The sequence below is a fragment of the Ceratotherium simum genome, chromosome 16, assembly GCF_057802395.1.
Source record: "Ceratotherium simum simum isolate JZ-2026a chromosome 16, ASM5780239v1, whole genome shotgun sequence".
NCBI classification, from domain to species: Eukaryota; Metazoa; Chordata; class Mammalia; order Perissodactyla; family Rhinocerotidae; genus Ceratotherium; species Ceratotherium simum.
In genome coordinates, this window is record NC_141915.1 from 61,570,168 (window position 1) to 61,585,392 (window position 15,225).

General features: G+C 62.2%; 3 protein-coding genes across 10 annotated transcripts; 2 read left to right on the forward strand and 1 right to left on the reverse strand.

Moving 5' to 3' along the window:
- The first annotated feature begins 155 nt into the window (after positions 1–155).
- Positions 156–8,577, forward strand: LRRC45 (leucine rich repeat containing 45). Of its 3 annotated transcripts, XM_004432876.3 has the most exons (18): positions 156–238; positions 425–783; positions 1,324–1,385; positions 1,808–1,878; positions 2,168–2,346; positions 2,595–2,723; positions 3,882–3,994; positions 4,355–4,413; positions 4,720–4,797; positions 5,078–5,213; positions 5,298–5,375; positions 5,470–5,581; positions 5,713–5,783; positions 6,177–6,269; positions 6,575–6,667; positions 7,271–7,444; positions 7,519–7,666; positions 7,920–8,577. In XM_004432876.3, exons 2-18 carry the CDS (start codon positions 564–566, stop codon positions 8,114–8,116), a joined length of 2,013 nt encoding a protein of 670 aa, XP_004432933.1. In that variant the 5' UTR covers positions 156–238; positions 425–563; the 3' UTR covers positions 8,117–8,577. The 3 variants fall into 3 exon arrangements, with proteins under 3 accessions (XP_004432933.1, XP_087297945.1, XP_087297946.1); XM_087441819.1 differs by lacking the exon at positions 156–238 and having other exon boundaries at positions 278–783; positions 7,274–7,444; XM_087441820.1 differs by lacking the exons at positions 156–238; positions 6,575–6,667 and having other exon boundaries at positions 278–783.
- Positions 8,578–8,864: 287 nt separating this feature from the next.
- RAC3 (Rac family small GTPase 3) lies at positions 8,865–11,565 on the forward strand. Of its 6 annotated transcripts, none has more exons than XM_087441824.1 (6): positions 8,865–9,314; positions 9,925–9,996; positions 10,205–10,364; positions 10,454–10,516; positions 10,957–11,116; positions 11,338–11,565. In XM_087441824.1, the coding sequence occupies exons 1-6, from the start codon at positions 9,280–9,282 to the stop codon at positions 11,466–11,468; spliced, it is 621 nt and encodes a 206-aa protein (XP_087297950.1). In that variant the 5' UTR covers positions 8,865–9,279; the 3' UTR covers positions 11,469–11,565. The 6 variants fall into 6 exon arrangements, with proteins under 6 accessions (XP_087297950.1, XP_014644859.1, XP_004432932.1 ...); XM_014789373.2 differs by having other exon boundaries at positions 9,012–9,314; positions 10,205–10,322; positions 10,957–11,120; XM_004432875.3 differs by having other exon boundaries at positions 9,012–9,314; positions 10,205–10,322.
- Positions 11,566–13,320: 1,755 nt separating this feature from the next.
- On the reverse strand, positions 13,321–15,217 carry LOC101401235 (L-xylulose reductase). Its single transcript, XM_004432877.3, has 8 exons — positions 15,126–15,217; positions 14,954–15,051; positions 14,296–14,450; positions 14,160–14,202; positions 13,984–14,083; positions 13,828–13,892; positions 13,618–13,735; positions 13,321–13,490 (listed from the first exon to the last, which is right to left on the reverse strand). The coding sequence occupies exons 1-8, from the start codon at positions 15,187–15,189 to the stop codon at positions 13,387–13,389; spliced, it is 747 nt and encodes a 248-aa protein (XP_004432934.2). The 5' UTR covers positions 15,190–15,217; the 3' UTR covers positions 13,321–13,386.
- Positions 15,218–15,225: the final 8 nt, after the last annotated feature.

Consider the following 15,225-nt stretch of genomic DNA (forward strand, 5'->3'; position numbering starts at 1 on the left):
CGGAGCGTGCTGCCTCTGCTCCTCGGGCTGGCGGCCCGCAGCGCGCGCCTGCCCCTTCGCCGTCATTGGCCCGCGGCGAGCGCCCCTCCTACGCAAAGCCTCCTGGGAGTTGTAGTTTCCGCCAGCGCTTCCCGGCGCACCTTGCTCTTCCTGGATACTGAGGCGCCTCGGCGGCCGCGTAGACCCGCGGCGAGCGAGCGAGGGTCCGCGGCGCGAGGGCGGGGGACCGGGGTCCGGGGTACGTGCGACGCCCGGACCAGCCCCGCCGCGGGAGGCCCTGTCTCCGAGGGGCGGGTCCCCTGCTCGAGCGGCTTCCTGACCATCTCCCGCCAGAACCAACCCCGCTTGCTCGTGGTTGCTGGGCTGGGAGGACTTAGGGGTCGTCGCGCCCCACGCTGAGCTGCCGGGCTCTCTCTCTCTGTAGGCCCCCGGGGAGAGGTTCTGCCTGCCGCCAGAGGAGCCGTAACGAGGCGAGCGTCCCCCTGCCCTTGGTTCCCTGCCCAGCGGCTCCCGGTGAGGCCCGTCTCTGGAGCACCGGAGGGAGCCCGGCTAGCACCAGGGACATGGAGGAGCTCTGGCGCTCCTACAGCCGGCTGTGCAAGGAAAGCGGGGCCGAGCCCCAGGAGACTGTCCTGCAGCAACTGCACGAGCTGCCGCGGGGCCGGCTGGACCTGGCCACACAGAGCCTGACTGTGGACACCTGCAGGGCCCTGGGCAAGCTGCTGCAGAAGGAGGCACTGTTGACCCAGCTAGTCCTGAGTGATTGCATGCTGAGTGAGGAAGGTAGGCACCCGAGGGCAGGCAGGGGCCAGGGAGCCCTGGCAACTTCAGAGTCGGGGTTGGAGTCAAGCGTTTTGCCTCAGGGCGGCCTCCTCTTGCTTTGTTTGCCCTGCCGCCCAGTCGCTGCACACACCCAGTCCTCGGCTGCCTCCCTCTGGTAGAGAACTCTTCCATCCCACCTGATCACTTCTTTATGAGGTTTCTCCTCTTCTGTACTGCAGTTAAAACAAGTAGCAGTGTTCCTTCTTGAAACCTGGGAGTGGAGGGCAATTTCTCTTTGTAATGAAGAAGCCTTAGCATCCCCTGACTTGGGAGAGCCCCAGTGTGCTGGTGAGCGAGAGGGTCAGTGGCCTGGCTCCGCACCTGGCAGAGGTTGCAGATGTTTCAAACCTGACACAACGAGTGGGGCGACTCATTTCCGGCATGAACCCTGACCAGTGGGGGCCACTGGGACAGTTGTCTCTCCCCTATGTCTGGGGAGCTGCCCACAGGGAGGGGCTCAGGCCACCAGGGGCAGAGAATGAGCACCCTACTCCCTTACAGGGGCCACACTGCTGCTCCAGGGGCTGTGCACTAACACCGTTGTGCGGTTCCTGGATCTAAAAGTGAGTGGATGTGCACTTAGGGGTGTGTCACCTGAGAGCGGGAGTGGCGGGGGAGGGGCGGGTGTCCCAGGGACCAGAGGTCTGGCTGGTGGCCAGAGGCTGAGTCTGTAAGTGCTCTTGGCACACATTGCTCCACCCCATTTTCTCATGGTCTCATGCGTGTGTGCAGATGTTCTGAGGGCAGGAACTGAGTTCCAGAGTGTTAATGTAAGCAAACTGAACGAGCCCGCACCTGGGGGCCCACTGCGTGCGGGGGCCCACTGCAGTCAGGGAAAGCGGAATCTGAGAGGAGCCGCACCCCTGCCCAGAGCTTGCAGCCTGGCCTCGCCCACTGCCTGACTAGGGTCCTGTGGAGTGTGGATGTGGTATTCTGAGCCCAGCCTGGTCGACAGGGAATGACTGCCTGCCTCTTCCTGTCCTAGGGCAATAACCTTCGAGCTGCAGGGGCCGAGGCTCTGGGAAAACTCCTCCGACAGAACAAGTCCATTCAGAGGTAAGGGGGCTGTCCAGCCTCGCCCCCCTCCCCCCAGCCCCCTCTTTCTCCGCACAGTTCAGAATTGGCCCCAGAGAACAATGTTCCACAACCGGAGAGAGTTCTCTCCTTCAGGCCCGTTGTGCGTTTCCCATCTCCTGGTGGGGAGTAGGCAGGTATAAGTTACTCATGTGGCTTCAACCTTTCTGCCAGAGACCCCCAAGCCTGTGCCGCTTCTCAAGCCCCCGTTGACCCCATGGGAGCAGGGTGCTCCTCGGCCCCATGTACTTCACGTCCACCCTTCCTGCAGCCTCACCCTGGAGTGGAATAACCTGGGCACATGGGAAGATGCCTTCGCCACCTTTTGCGGGGCCCTAGCCACCAACGGCGCCCTGCAGCACCTGGACCTCCGTAACAACCAGATCAGCCATAAGGGTGCAGAAGAGCTGGCCCTGGCCCTGAAGAGCAACGCCAGCCTCCAGCAGCTGGGTGAGGCTCCTGGCGCTGGCCCACTCTCCCAGGTCCTGCATCCTGTTGCTGCTTCAGTCCTCCCCCTGCTTCTTTTGTCCTCTCCTGAAAGCAGAATTGAGAGAGAGTAGGGCTGTTAGGGAGAAGGGGCATGCTGAGTGGGGCTCCTGCTCTGTTGGTGATCACGGAATACCCTCCCTGCAAAGGAAGCATCCGAGCTAGGCCAGCCCCTCCCTGCATTCTGTCTGGTGACACTGGTTTCCTTCCAGACCTGCGCTGGAATAACATTGGCCTCCTGGGTGGCCGGGCCCTGGTGAACTGTCTCCCCAGCAACAGAACCCTGTGGAGGCTGGAGCTGGCTGGGAACGGCGTCCCTGGAGATATCCTCAGAGCCGTGGGTATGGGCGCATGGGGCTGCTGGTGGCTTGCAGTGTTTGGAACAGGGCATAAAGTTGATTTGCTCTGACAGAGGCCCAGCCACTGAAGCAGGGGCGGCTCAGGGCTCGGGGCACGTAAATGCATAATGATGGCAGCCTAAATGACAAATGGAGAGAGAGAGGGAGAGGAAGAGGGCGGCACAGGAAAGAAAGGGCAATGAGATCACGTAGCTACTGCCCAGAGCTGCTCTTTGCACCGCTTGCATGTCCTCACTTGGTTCTTAGACCCCATGAGGTCACCCATTTCACAGAGAAGGAAGCTGAGGCAGTGTGGCTCAGGGCCTTGTGCTAATGACCATGCTGCTGCCTCAGGTGGCCCAGCCACAGCTTGGGAGGGGCTTCTCAGCATCTGCCCTCCCCCCATCACCTGGAGTTCATGGCTGTGCACATGAGCCGTGTGAGAGCGGGGCCACCCGACCCGAGCTGCCTTTGCTGGAGCCACAGTCTCTATGGTCCCCTCCCTTGGTGACCCTGACACCTCAGCCTCAGGCCTGGCTGAGCACTTTGCCACTCTCCATGGTTCTTTGTCCTGCTGGCAGTGCCAGCCACCCGAGGGCCTAAACTTGGACTGGGACCCTGCACAGGGTCACCACCTCCTGTTGGATCTGCCCAAGCTGTGTCATCTCTGACTTCTTGGTTCTTGGCCCTGCCTCTGAGTCACCCCAGCTGTTGTAATCACCTCTTATGCCATAGCCACTTCTGTCTGGCCCCTCTCCAAATGCTGCCTGGATGTTTCCAGAACACAGGAACTGAGCACAGCATTCATCTCTTAAGTCATACAGTGGTATTTGACCCTTGGTATGGAGCCCAAATGCCCCAGAATGTGCTCACCTCTTCTAGCAGTTGAATAGCCTCCCCCATCCCTCCCCATGTGTATGCCCCCTGCACCAGGCACCTCCCCGGCTCCTGGCCCCACTGTTGCCCCAACTCCCGCCCCCGCTGAAGCCCTTCATCCCCTAGTGCACTGGGGAGTGCACTGTTTGGTTTGTGGGGTGAGACACTGCCTCACACAGTGTTGATTCCTGGATGACTGGCTTCTGGGTACAGGGCTGGCCCAGCTGGTGGCCACTCCCAAAACCGAGCAGCTCCCCTGGTGGGTAACTTGGATCCTTCCACCAGAACAAGCCATGGACCACAACCAGGACTGGCAGACCACCTTCTGGGAGAACCAGACCTGTGCCCACGTGCTCAGCAAGGAGATGCAGCACCTCCGAGAAGAGAAGTCCAAGCAGGTGGGGACAGCAGCACCTCAGACCGCAGAGCCTCATCCCCTGGCCCTGCCCTGGCTGCATGGACAAAGGGCTCCCCCAGGCCCTGTGCCCTGACCATCTTCCCTTCTTCTGGGTCCTGGAGCCTCTCCGAGGGGCCAACACACAGGCCCGAGAGGTGGCCTCTTGGTCTAGCTCCCTCTGGCCAGCAGGCCTTTCCCGGGGGCTCTGGGCCTCCGTGTGTGGGAGCCAGCCTCTCTTTGGCTGAGGCTGAACCCTCTGTCGTCCTGCTGCCTCAGTGGGTATCTGCTTTCCTTCCCACCTGACCAGGGGGAGCAGGCAGGCTCTGGGTCCTGACAGGGCTCTGGCCGGCTCTGTCCCCAGTTTCTGGACTTGATGGAGACGATCGATAAGCAGCGAGAAGAGATGGCCCGGAGCAGCAGGTGAGCACAGCCCGGGGCTGCGGGAGGCAGAGCTGGGGCTCAGTTGGGGTGCGAGAGGTTTGGGTCCTGGCTCTGGCCTCGGAGGTGACCACACCTGAGCCTTGTCACTTGCCCATGGATGAGGTCATAGCGTGTGCTTCTGAGGAAGTTGGCTGGAGGGTTAGAGGCTGCACAAAGCACTTCTTGGCTCAGCACCTGGGCTGTTGGAGAAGCGTGAGGAACAGCAGCTGCTGCCAGGGCCAAGGGGGCCCCAGAGGGCTCTGCGGTTTGGGTTTGGGTTTCTCGGACCCTCCTCTCTGCCCACAGGGCCTCAGCAGCACGCTTGGGGCAGTTTCAGGAAGCCCTGAATGAGAGACACTCCATTATCAATGCCCTCAAGGCCAAGTAAGTGGGGGTGGAGGGGCGGCTTCAGAACACCTTAGAGGTGTGCCCATGGGGCAGAGGAGGGTGGTACAGACAAGGACCCGAGTCCCCAGTGTACAAAGGAGAGGTGGTAACAGCTGGTTGGTAACCTGGGAGGGTTGCCTGGAGGAGGTGAGCACTAGCTGGGGTGAAGAGTAGACTGATAAGAGTGAGAACAGTGAGGCCTTTGCAAGGCTCGAGGGGGGGCCAGGCCGGGGCTCATGGAGGGCCCGGGGCTGGGCTGGCCCTTCCCCTCTTGCAGGCTACAGATGGCTGAGGCTGCCCTGGCTCTGTCGGAGCAGAAGGCCCAGGACCTGGGGGAGCTCCTGGTCACTGCAGAGCAGGAGCAGCAGAGCCTGGTGCAGAGGCAGGCAAAGGAGCACAGGCTAGAGCAGCAGGTGGGCAGGTGGGTGGGTGCGGGGCAGGCAGGGGGTACATGGTGGCAGGGGACCGGTGGTACCCTTTCCCCTTCTCACCCCTAGGAAGCTGCGGAGCGGGAGTCTAAGCTCCTCAGAGACTTGTCTGCTGCCAACGAAAAGAACCTGCTTCTGCGGAACCAGGTGTGGGGATGCGGGGCCAGGCCCCCCGGGGAGACTGGGGCAGGGGCCGCGGGACTGGGGCCAAAGCTTCCCTCTCACGGTGCTGGCTCTCCAGGTGGATGAGTTGGAGCGGAAGGTGAAATCTCAGCAGGAGCAGCTGTTCCTGACCAGGCAGGAGCTGACCAACACGTCGGCTGAGCTGAAGATGCGGGCTGTCCAGGCTGAGGGTGGGCATGCACAGGCTGGCCACTGAGGGGCCTGGAGACTGCAGCCCTGGGGGCAGGGGAGGATGGGGAGCCCTGGGAAAGAGGAGACCCTCAGAGCAGTCCCACCCATGCTCTTCTTCCTGGGCTTCCAGAGCGCCTGGAGCTGGAGAAGAAAAGGTCCCGACAGAGCTTGGAGGACTCAGAGCAGCTGCGCTTCAAGGAGGTGCCTCATTCGTTGTGTCGTCTGCTCAACGTGGCATGGTGTCCCCAAAGCACCATGTCCCCTGGCCGGGCTCCCCTCAACAACCTTGGCCTGCTAGGGGGCAGTTCTCTGCTAGTCCTGGCAGATGTCAGACCTACTGTCTTCAGACCAGGCTCTAGAAGGGATCCCGACTGTGCTGGGGCCACAGTGTAGACTGCTGTGTGCTTCATGCCACTTGGGGTGTGGCGCTGGGATGTGTCCTCCATTCTTGCTTCTTGTGAGGCCACTTGGGGCAGCCACTTCTTGGAAGGAACAAGGTCCCCAAGATTCACCTGCCTCCCAGGGAGGGGATCCCATAGGGAGAAGGCTGGGGTGCCAGCCTGCCAGCCCCATACCCGCCCCACACCTGGGCAGGTGGAACACATGACTCGCCACCTGGAAGAGAGCGAAAGGGCCATGCAGGAGAGGGTACAGAGGCTGGAGGCCACACGGCGGTCCCTGGAGGAGGTGAGCACGCGCTGGCTGGGCACTGGGTTCTGCCCTCCCCTGGGGCACCCGTTCCATGGTCTCAGAGCCTCATCAGGTTCCCCTTTGGGATCCTGTGACCTTGTGAGACCAGAAGGACTTAGTAAGGTGGGACAAAGGCTCTCTTGGCCATGGGAACCCTGCCTAGTGAAGGAAGCCCTCAGGAGGCTGGTGGAGTCGTCGTCATCGTCCCCCCTCCCCCCCACTCAGCAGCTGGGTGGGGCCAGGAGGGGGTCCCTGGGCCAGGGCAGGAGGACAGGCCCAGTGAGTCACTGTCTGCGGTGCAGGAGCTGAGCCGAGCGAAGGCTGTAGCACTCAGTGAGCGTGGCCAGGTGGAGGAGGAGCTCATTAAGGCCAAGAGCCAAGTTCGTCTAGAGGAGGTGAGCTCACGGCTACAGCCATGCCAGGGCCCGAGCCCACGGCTTGTAGCACCCACCAGGGAGTGAGGTCTGAGGGGCCGGCATGAGCTGCCTGGGATGGCACAGCCTGCAGGGGTGAAGCTGGCAAGACCAGGGCTGTCTGCTCGTTCTGTAGGGTGAGACGGGGGTGGGAGGAGACGGAGACAGGAATTCCAGGGGTACAAGGGGTGGGGAGAAGTCAGAGCAGGACAGTCATCCTATCAGCGCCATGTCAAGCCCTCCACCAAGAGCCACCATCGTCAAGCCCTGAGTTGGGGGAAGGGGTCTGGCCCATCTGTGCAGCCTGTGACTGCATGGCTGAAGGTGGAGACCAGAGGAATTGGCCGGGGAGGTGGGGAAGGGGAGCCCAGGAAGGGTGCTCCCTGGACACTTGTTCAAGTTGAGCCTGTTCAGAACAATACACATAATAACTTGAGCAACAGGGCGGTTTCCACGTTGCAAATAAAAGCTCCCCTTGGTCCAAGCAGGGGGGTCACTCCTCATGTGAGCTCGGGCCCACACATCAGAAAGCAGCAGGCAGGCTTTGAGCCCCCTTGTGCTCACCAGCCCCTCCTGTGCCCACAGCAGCAGCGCCTGGCTCACCTGGAGGAGAAGCTGCGGCTGCTGGCGCAGGCACGGGACGAGGCTCAAAGCGCATGCCTGCAGCAGAAGCAGACAGTGGCCGATAGCCAGGCACGGGCCAGCCAGCTCGGCCTGCAGGTAGAGGGCCTGAGGCGGCGCCTGGAGGAACTACAGCAGGTAGCCGAGACTTTGAGGGCTCCCAGGGGTGTCCTTGGCCCCCCAGCTGCCATCTAACCCCCCATGCCTGGCAGGAGCTGAGCAAAAAGGACCAGGAAAAGGTGGCTGAGGTGACCAGAGTGCGAGTGGAGCTGCAGGAGCAGAACGGCCGCCTGCAGGCCGAGCTGACAGCCCAGGAAGCTCTGAAGGAGAAGGCGGCTGCCCTGGAGCGCCAGCTCAAAGGTGAGCTGAGCTCCAAGACCCCCATGCCACCTCTGTGGGACCTTTTCTTACTGGGTCATCTGACAGGCGGCTGGCCTTGAGAGCTGAGGTTGGCCTGGTCTCAGCTCCAAGAGGTGCTGGCATGAAAGGCCGGGTGTGTCTGTGTCCAGGGGACCCTGAGCAAGCCCCGCCCGGCCCCTCTGTGGGCCTCTGGAATGGTGGGTGCCCAGGCAGCACCCAGCGCCCCCTCCTCAGTGAGCTTCCTCCCCTGCAGTGATGGCGAGTGATCACCGGGAGGCGCTGCTGGACAGGGAGAGCGAGAATGCCTCTCTCCGAGAGAAGCTTCGGCTCAAGGAAGCTGAGATCGCCCGGATCCGGGACGAGGAGGCCCAGAGGGCCAGCTTCCTGCAAAATGCTGTCCTGGCTTATGTACAGGGGTCCCCCTTGAGGGCCCTGAGCCCCCAAAAGTGAAGGGAGGCAGGGAGACTCCAGGAGCTGCGGGAAGGTGGCATCTATGTGACAGCTGTGTCCCACTCCTGCCTGTCCCTTCCTCCCAAGGGACAGGCCGTCAGGCAGGGCCTGGCAGCTTAAGCAGGGTCTACAGCTGGTGACTTGGAAAATCAGTGCCAAGATGGATGGGCCAGTGGGACTGCTGCATCTTACTACCACGTGCCTGGCTGCGGGGGCGCAGAGCCTGAAGGGCCAAGAGGGCCCAAGTGGCCACTGCCCCAGCCCTTCCCCACTCTTCCATCCCAATCCCAGGGAATGATGCGCCTGAGAAAATGTTCCCATGATGAAAGGCAATGTGGAGGAGGGGAGCCCAAGCTCTCCCAGCCCCAGCCCATATTTCACAACCACCTTTTACAGCGTAGCCCTGAAAGCACACTACTGCGTGCTGGGACTGTTTGGAAATATAGGACTTTTGCACTTTGTGATAACTTCTGGGCCCAGTCTTTCCCCCACATCAGCCAGTGCTCCCAACCTGCTGGAGACCCTCTGCTGGACCCTGCAGGAAAGCCCCTCCAGGGTGTGACTGGGTCGCCCCTCCTGACTGCTGCGGGGTGGGGACAGTCGAGTTACTAGAACGGGGGGGCGGGGGCGGATATGGGGCTCCCGGCCGTGGGGGAACTCTGGTGACTGCAAACACCCTTTTCACCAGCCACCTCCAGGTGGGAGGGTGGGTGGGTCTCAGGCCCTAAGTGGGCCTTGAAGGGAGTGCTCTGCTTAGAAACCACGTGCACGCAGACAACCGCACGCACGTCCCGGTGGGCGGGAATCGCCTGCCTGCGCTTCCCCCTGCCTCTTGGCGTTGGTCACGAGAGCGGCCGGGAGCCCCCGTGCACCGGGCCCTGCACCTAACCAGAGCTGGAGCGCGCCCGAGCTCGGGGACAGACTGCGGGTGTCCCGGCTCCTCGCTCCACTCCAGATTTCTCTGGAAGGCGCGTCGGCCCGGGTTCGGGGCTGACCCGCGACCCCCGCCGGCGGCGCTCGGCTATCTTCGCGCCGGCGCTCGGCGGCGCTCGGCAGTCTCCGTCCTCTCGGCTCGGCGCTCGGCTCCGGTCCGCGGCCGCTGCGGCGCCGGGCATTTCTCCGCAGCTGGGCTGGCGGCCGCGCCCGCCGCCCGGCCCGCGCCCATGCAGGCCATTAAGTGCGTAGTGGTCGGCGACGGGTGAGTGTGCGGCGCGGAGGCGGCGGGCCGGGCGGCGGGCGCGGCCCCGGGGATCCTGTCCGGGCCAGGCGTGTGGCTCCGGGGCGCAGCCCGAGCAGGGCGGGGGTCCTGGCTCGGGGGCTGGGTGCGGCACCCTTGACGCCCTCCTCCAGGCCCGCGCGCGACCCGGGACCCGGCAGGGGCTGAGGGCACGGTGGGGCGGGGTCCTGGCGGGCGGCGGGGCGCAGGCCTCCAGCCCAGGCCCACCTGATGCTGCCCGGCCAACCGCCCGCCACCGCCTGGCCTCCCAGTGGGTGGGGCCAGGCTTCTCACCTGGGCTGAACTCCCAGCGGGTCCTACCCTTCCCGGTTGTCCGGTAGTCTGCCGCCCTGCCTGGGGCTCTGAGGCGGCTCGCCCCAGCTGGCACAAACCACTCTGCCCTCGGAGGCCCCCCTGCCATGGTCCGCCGCCTTTAGTCCTATGTCGCTGTGGTTCTGCTGGGCTGGGACTTCTGTCCCCACCCCAGGCACCCTAACTGGGCCTCTGGCTTTGTGGGAGGGGGCTGTCTTTGCTGGGCAGAGGGCTGAGGCACACGGCCTGGGAGCAACATGGGCTCATGGTCTGTCCACAGCGCCGTGGGGAAGACCTGCTTGCTGATCAGCTACACGACCAATGCCTTCCCGGGAGAGTACATCCCCACCGTGTGAGTGGGCGCCAGGCGGTGGGGTCCAGAGCTGGCTTGGTCTGAGGCCTGGGTGCCTGTGCGTGGGGCTCCCTTGGGCTTTGAGGTCAGGCCCAGGTGGCTCTGGTCGGGGCTTCTGGCATGGGGCCAAGGTGCTGAAAGAATTTCAGTTCTGTGCAGGCCTGAGAACCCGAGACATGGGCTGACTTTCCCCACTCTGCTCCTGCAGTTTTGACAACTATTCTGCGAATGTGATGGTGGATGGGAAGCCGGTCAACCTGGGACTGTGGGACACTGCTGGGCAGGAGGACTACGACCGGCTGCGGCCGCTCTCCTATCCCCAGACTGTAGGTGACCAGAGGGCCAGCCCCAGGAGCTGGGTGGCTCAGGTGGGCCCTGAGGTCCTGATGGCAGTGACAGGGGCCATTTGGAGCCTCCTTGACCACCCTCACCTGGGTGTCCCCATCTTTGTCCCCAGGACGTTTTTCTGATCTGCTTCTCCCTGGTGAGCCCGGCCTCCTTTGAAAATGTTCGAGCCAAGGTAGGGCAGGGCTGGAGGGGGTCCGACTTCGGGGAGGGGTTGCCCAGAGGAGTTGCCCTGACAGGTCTCTTGCCTGAAGAGCTTGGACAGGCAAATTGTCCTTTGGAGGCAGAGGAGACGCTTGTTCTGCTTGGTGTGGGGTCTGAAGGTGGCCCGAGGGGTGATAAGGGGCAGGGGTTGGGTAGGGGTGGTGAGCAAGGCTCACAGAGAAGGGAGGGGCCCTGACTGCGAGGCTCTGATAGGCCTTGAAGCTTCTTGGCTGGGTGTTTTTGTCCTTGGTCATTTCTGCACCAAACCCAGTGGCCATTTGGTGAAGCAGGAAGGGCTAAGTGTGATTCTAGGGGCCACGACGAAGGGGTCCCTGGGAGTCATGGCCTGCTCTGGGCCAGGCTGGGGGAGAAGCCCCCAAGGGGTAGGGGTCAGAGCCTCCGTTCCCACAGTGGTACCCGGAGGTGCGGCACCACTGCCCCCATACGCCCATCCTCTTGGTGGGCACCAAGCTGGACCTCCGTGACGACAAGGACACCATCGAGCGGCTGAGGGACAAGAAGCTGGCACCCATCACCTACCCCCAGGGCCTGGCCATGGCCCGGGAGATCGGTGAGTGGGCATGGCCCATCCTGGTGTGGGGGAGCAGGGAGATGTGCTCTGGGAGGCACAATGCTGCCCCCTGCTGGCCCCCACCTGTGCTGATTCCCCCATCACACTCCCCCCTTCACTGCCCTCTCTCTTGCTGTTCTCCCCCTCGCTGACCCCCACCCTCAGTGTCCCCCCACCCTTGCTGCTCCCTCCTCACTGCCCTCCTCCCTCACTGCCCCCAGGCTCTGTCAAGTACCTGGAGTGCTCAGCCCTGACTCAGCGGGGCTTGAAGACAGTGTTTGATGAGGCCATTCGGGCTGTGCTCTGCCCGCCCCCCGTGAAGAAGCCAGGGAAGAAGTGCACGGTCTTCTAGAGCCTGGCTTCCAGAGGAGCAGCCCCACCCCTGCCCGTGTCTGCTGTCGTGTTGAGATGTTTGGTGTTCCTGAGTCTGCTGTGGGGGAGTTGTGTGGGGGGGGTGGGAAGAAGCATGGGGACGGGGCTGCCACTCCCGGAGGTGGGGCTGACGCTATGGTGTCTGTGGGCTCTGCCTCCTTTTTCTGGGGGTGCGGCTCCAGCCTTCCCTGGCCCCCACAGGAGGCCGGGAGGGAGCAGGGTCTCCCTCAGGCTGCAGGGGCAGGTCCAGGGCAGCCCCAGGATGGGCTTCCCTCTGGGAGAGGCTGGGGGGTTGGTTGTATCCATGTACCCCAGGATGGGGCAGCCCTTTCTTATTTTATACAATAAACGTTCTCCACCGACATCTGCCTGTCTCACTACCTGCCTGGCCTCTGCCTGCCCCTCTACCTTGGGGTGCTTTGAACCTAACCACCCCCAGCTACAGGTACAGAGAGAGGGGGTGAGCTTGACCCCACACCCTGGGCAAGAGGAGAGAAGAAGAGCTTGCTGAGTTTTCAGTCCCCAAAGGAGGTAAGCCAGAGGAAAGTAGGAGCAAGTGCATTTAGCCCCTCTGGATGAAGAAAGCCTCCCTCGTGTTGCCTTCGGGCCTCTGGGAGGGTCACAGGAGAGTGAGGTGGGCTCCGTTCAAGCAGCCCCCAGGTGTGGTGGGGGACAGTCTGTCAGGCCCCATGGAGCCCTAGGGACTCCCTGGGGGAGTCTGGGGGGACCCTGAGCTGAGTACTCGAGAAGAAAAGTCGTCAGGATGAAGGGCGTCCAGGCAGAGGGACCAGAGTAGCTAAAGGTGTGGAGGTCAGGACAAGTGTGCTGAGGCGGAGACACACAGCCTGGCTGAAGTCAGAAGCAGGGGCAGCCAGGACCGTAGCTGAGGCTGCAGGCATCACTCCAGGCAGACACGTGATCTGAAGGCCACACTTGGCTCCCTCCCTATGGCGTGGGGAGCGGGCTCATGAAGGCTCACACTGGCTCAGCAGAGCTGACAGCTAAATCTTCAGGAATTTTGCTAGCCCGTTGTTAAAGAGCCATTATTAGTAATTATATAAACTTACAATTAGTTGTATTAAAAACAAAATTAACAAACACTCAAAATATATCACTTCCTAATTATTTCTGTACATATTACTATTATCTATGTTTTTGGGGTTATTTACACCTATGTTATTTACATATCTGTGTGATAGGGATACCATATAAAGGTCTGAGTACACCATGGAAATTGGCAAATTCTACAGCTGGGCTTGATTTATTGTTAATTGTCTAGACTGAAAGTGTTGGGAAAATGCAGATTAAACTTTAGTGTGCTTGTGTGTATCTGTACCCTGTACATTGTGAATAACTCAACATGTTGAAAAAAATGTTGTTCCAGTATTCAAAAACTATCATCTGATTCAGCAAAGAAGTTGCTCAGGTCATTGACAATTAGTGAAGTTCCAACATACATCTCCGTTTCACTTTTCTTTTACTCATTAACTTCAAGGACTATAAACCAACATTCATGTCAGAATTACAGCCACAGAGCTGGTTGTTTAAAACGCCACTGCTTCCATCCCAGAGGCGTCTGGACAGGGCCCAAGACCATCCTTCGTCAAATTCACCATGCTCCTTAGGACCTGGCTTTCTGGAAGGTCCCACCTCCCAACTCCTGCCAGGGACTTGGGCAGGTCTAAAAATCTCAGGCATAGGAACCTGGTTGCCACCTGGCCTGGGACATAAGTTGAACGGGTATCCCCCTATCTGGGAATCCATTCCACACCCAGCCTTAAGCTCTACATCTTCCATCCACTTGCAGGCAGCCTAGGAATCAGTGTTCAGGCTGGGCAGAAGAATCACATTTATTGGAGGGATGGTGGGGGCAGGGGTGTGTGTGTGTGGGGAGGGGCTCAGGTGGCCAGGAAGCCCCCATCCACTGGCACAGTGGAGCCTGTGGTCATGCTGCTCCGGTCACTCAGCAGGAAGAGGATGGTGTCCACCACATTCTCTACCTCTTCGGGCAGCATAGGGGTCAGGGTGTAGATGAAGGGGGCTGCCTCCCATCCTTCCCTACCCCGCCTCACCCAGGCAGGCATAAGGGCTACTGATACAACCCCCAGCTGGGCTCCCACCCGACTCACCAGCAAACCTGCCAAGTGGGATGCGATCCAGCATGGTCTTTGCCTTCTGGGGGTCACTCCAGTTGGCCTGGCCCATGGGCGTCATCACCACTGTAGGGTTCACTGTATTCACGCGGATCTGCACCAGGACAGGCAAGGGGTCAGCAAGGTGGGCTGGGGTGCCCTGGGCAAGACAGACTGGGTGGTGGGAGGCATCTCAGAGGGGCTCACCTTATGTGGCCCAAGCTCCAGAGCCATCACCTTTGTCAGCATGTTCATGGCACCCTTGGTGGAGCCTGTGAGGAGAGATGGCATGCGTGGAACCTTAGCTGGGTGCAGGCTTGGGGGCAGGGGGTGAAGGCCAGGGCACAGCTGGGGCTCACTCACAGTAGACACTGTGGTTAGTCAGTGCACGCTGGGAGGCCTGGCTGGAGACGTTCACGATGGCCCCTGGGGCTCCCCGAGCTATTAAGCCCCGGGCCACGATCTGGAATTGCAAAGGGAGCATGAGGCAAAACTAGCGTCACCCACCAGTTCCCACTCCTGCTCTGAAGGCAGCTCACCTGGGACACCTGGATGACAGCCCGCAGGTTCACGTCAAAGGACCTGGAGGCAGATGGACAGACCCTGGTCAGGGACGGGGGCTGCTGCTGCAGGGGACAGCCCCTGCCCCCAGGGCTCCTCCAGCCGCCAGCTCACGTGTCAATCGCCTCCTTGGTGACCTCCAGGAAGGGCTGAAGTAGCGCCACGGCAGCGTTGTTCACCAGCAGGTCTACGGGGCCCACGCTGCCCAGTGCCTGCTCAGTGGCCTCCCAGTCACCCAGGTCCACACACACGGGCTCTACCCCGGGGCACTGTGTGTGTTGAGGGTACAGCTACCAGAGGCTCCATGCCCAAGAAGGGGCACAGCTGGGCCTCTGCCATGCGAGGGAGGGGGGCTGGGTCTGGGTGACCTTTAGGCCCGACACGGGGAGGGGTTAGGGGTCCCAGAGGAGCCAGCCACCTTCTTGGGGCTCAGAAGCCCAGGCTGCTCAGGGAGAGGGGAGGGGAGTTAAAGCAGCCTCTGGGCCACTGGGTAACTCAGGGCTTCGGGACCAGGAGCCTGGTCCCGCCTCCGGCCAGTCCACTTCCTCCCTGCGTCCTAGCGCCTCTGCCCCGGGCCTGCAAAGCAGCCATTTCTGCCTCCTTCCAAGCCCAGGGAGCGTCACAGTTCTCTCGGCCACTCGGCCGCCCACGGAGGCCGCGAGCCCTAGGAGGGGCTGCTGAGGGTCCTTGGTCCGCCCCAGCGCCTGGCTCCCGCGCGTCCCGGCCCCGCGTCCGCCCGTCGCCCGCTGGGCTGGAACAGGGCGGCGCCTACCTCGCGAACCAAGCTATCCAGGTCCGCCTGGGTCCGGCTCACGGCCACCACCTGCGCACCTGCCGCGTGCAGCGCCTGGACCGTGCTGCGTCCGATGCCTGCGGGGAGCGCGGCTCAGTGCTGGTGCCCCTCCCCGGCCGCCCCTGGTCGCCGCCTCCGGCCGCCGGCCCACCTTTGCCCGCCCCGGTGACGAGCGCCCGGCGGCCCGCGAGCCCCAGCTCCATAGCGGTAGCCATCGACCGTGCGCGCTGCGGCAGCGCAACTGCGAGCCG

Excerpts from the sequence above, each read along its gene's own strand:
- LRRC45 (XM_004432876.3), top strand. The coding sequence starts at position 564 with ATGGAGGAGCTCTGGCGCTCCTACAGCCGGCTGTGCAAGGAAAGCGGG. Across the intron at positions 3,995-4,354 it reads GAGAAGAGAAGTCCAAGCAG|TTTCTGGACTTGATGGAGAC; the intron begins GTGGGGACAGCA and ends CTCTGTCCCCAG. Across the intron at positions 7,667-7,919 it reads CCTGGAGCGCCAGCTCAAAG|TGATGGCGAGTGATCACCGG; the intron begins GTGAGCTGAGCT and ends CCTCCCCTGCAG.
- RAC3 (XM_087441824.1), top strand. The coding sequence starts at position 9,280 with ATGCAGGCCATTAAGTGCGTAGTGGTCGGCGACGG. Across the intron at positions 9,315-9,924 it reads TGCGTAGTGGTCGGCGACGG|CGCCGTGGGGAAGACCTGCT; the intron begins GTGAGTGTGCGG and ends GTCTGTCCACAG. Across the intron at positions 10,517-10,956 it reads TTGAAAATGTTCGAGCCAAG|TGGTACCCGGAGGTGCGGCA; the intron begins GTAGGGCAGGGC and ends CCGTTCCCACAG.
- LOC101401235 (XM_004432877.3), bottom strand. The coding sequence starts at position 15,189 with ATGGCTACCGCTATGGAGCTGGGGCTCGCGGGCCGCCGGGCGCTCGTC. Across the intron at positions 13,893-13,983 it reads GACTAACCACAGTGTCTACT|GCTCCACCAAGGGTGCCATG; the intron begins GTGAGTGAGCCC and ends CTCTCCTCACAG. Across the intron at positions 13,491-13,617 it reads CCCACTTGGCAGGTTTGCTG|AGGTAGAGAATGTGGTGGAC; the intron begins GTGAGTCGGGTG and ends TGCTGCCCGAAG.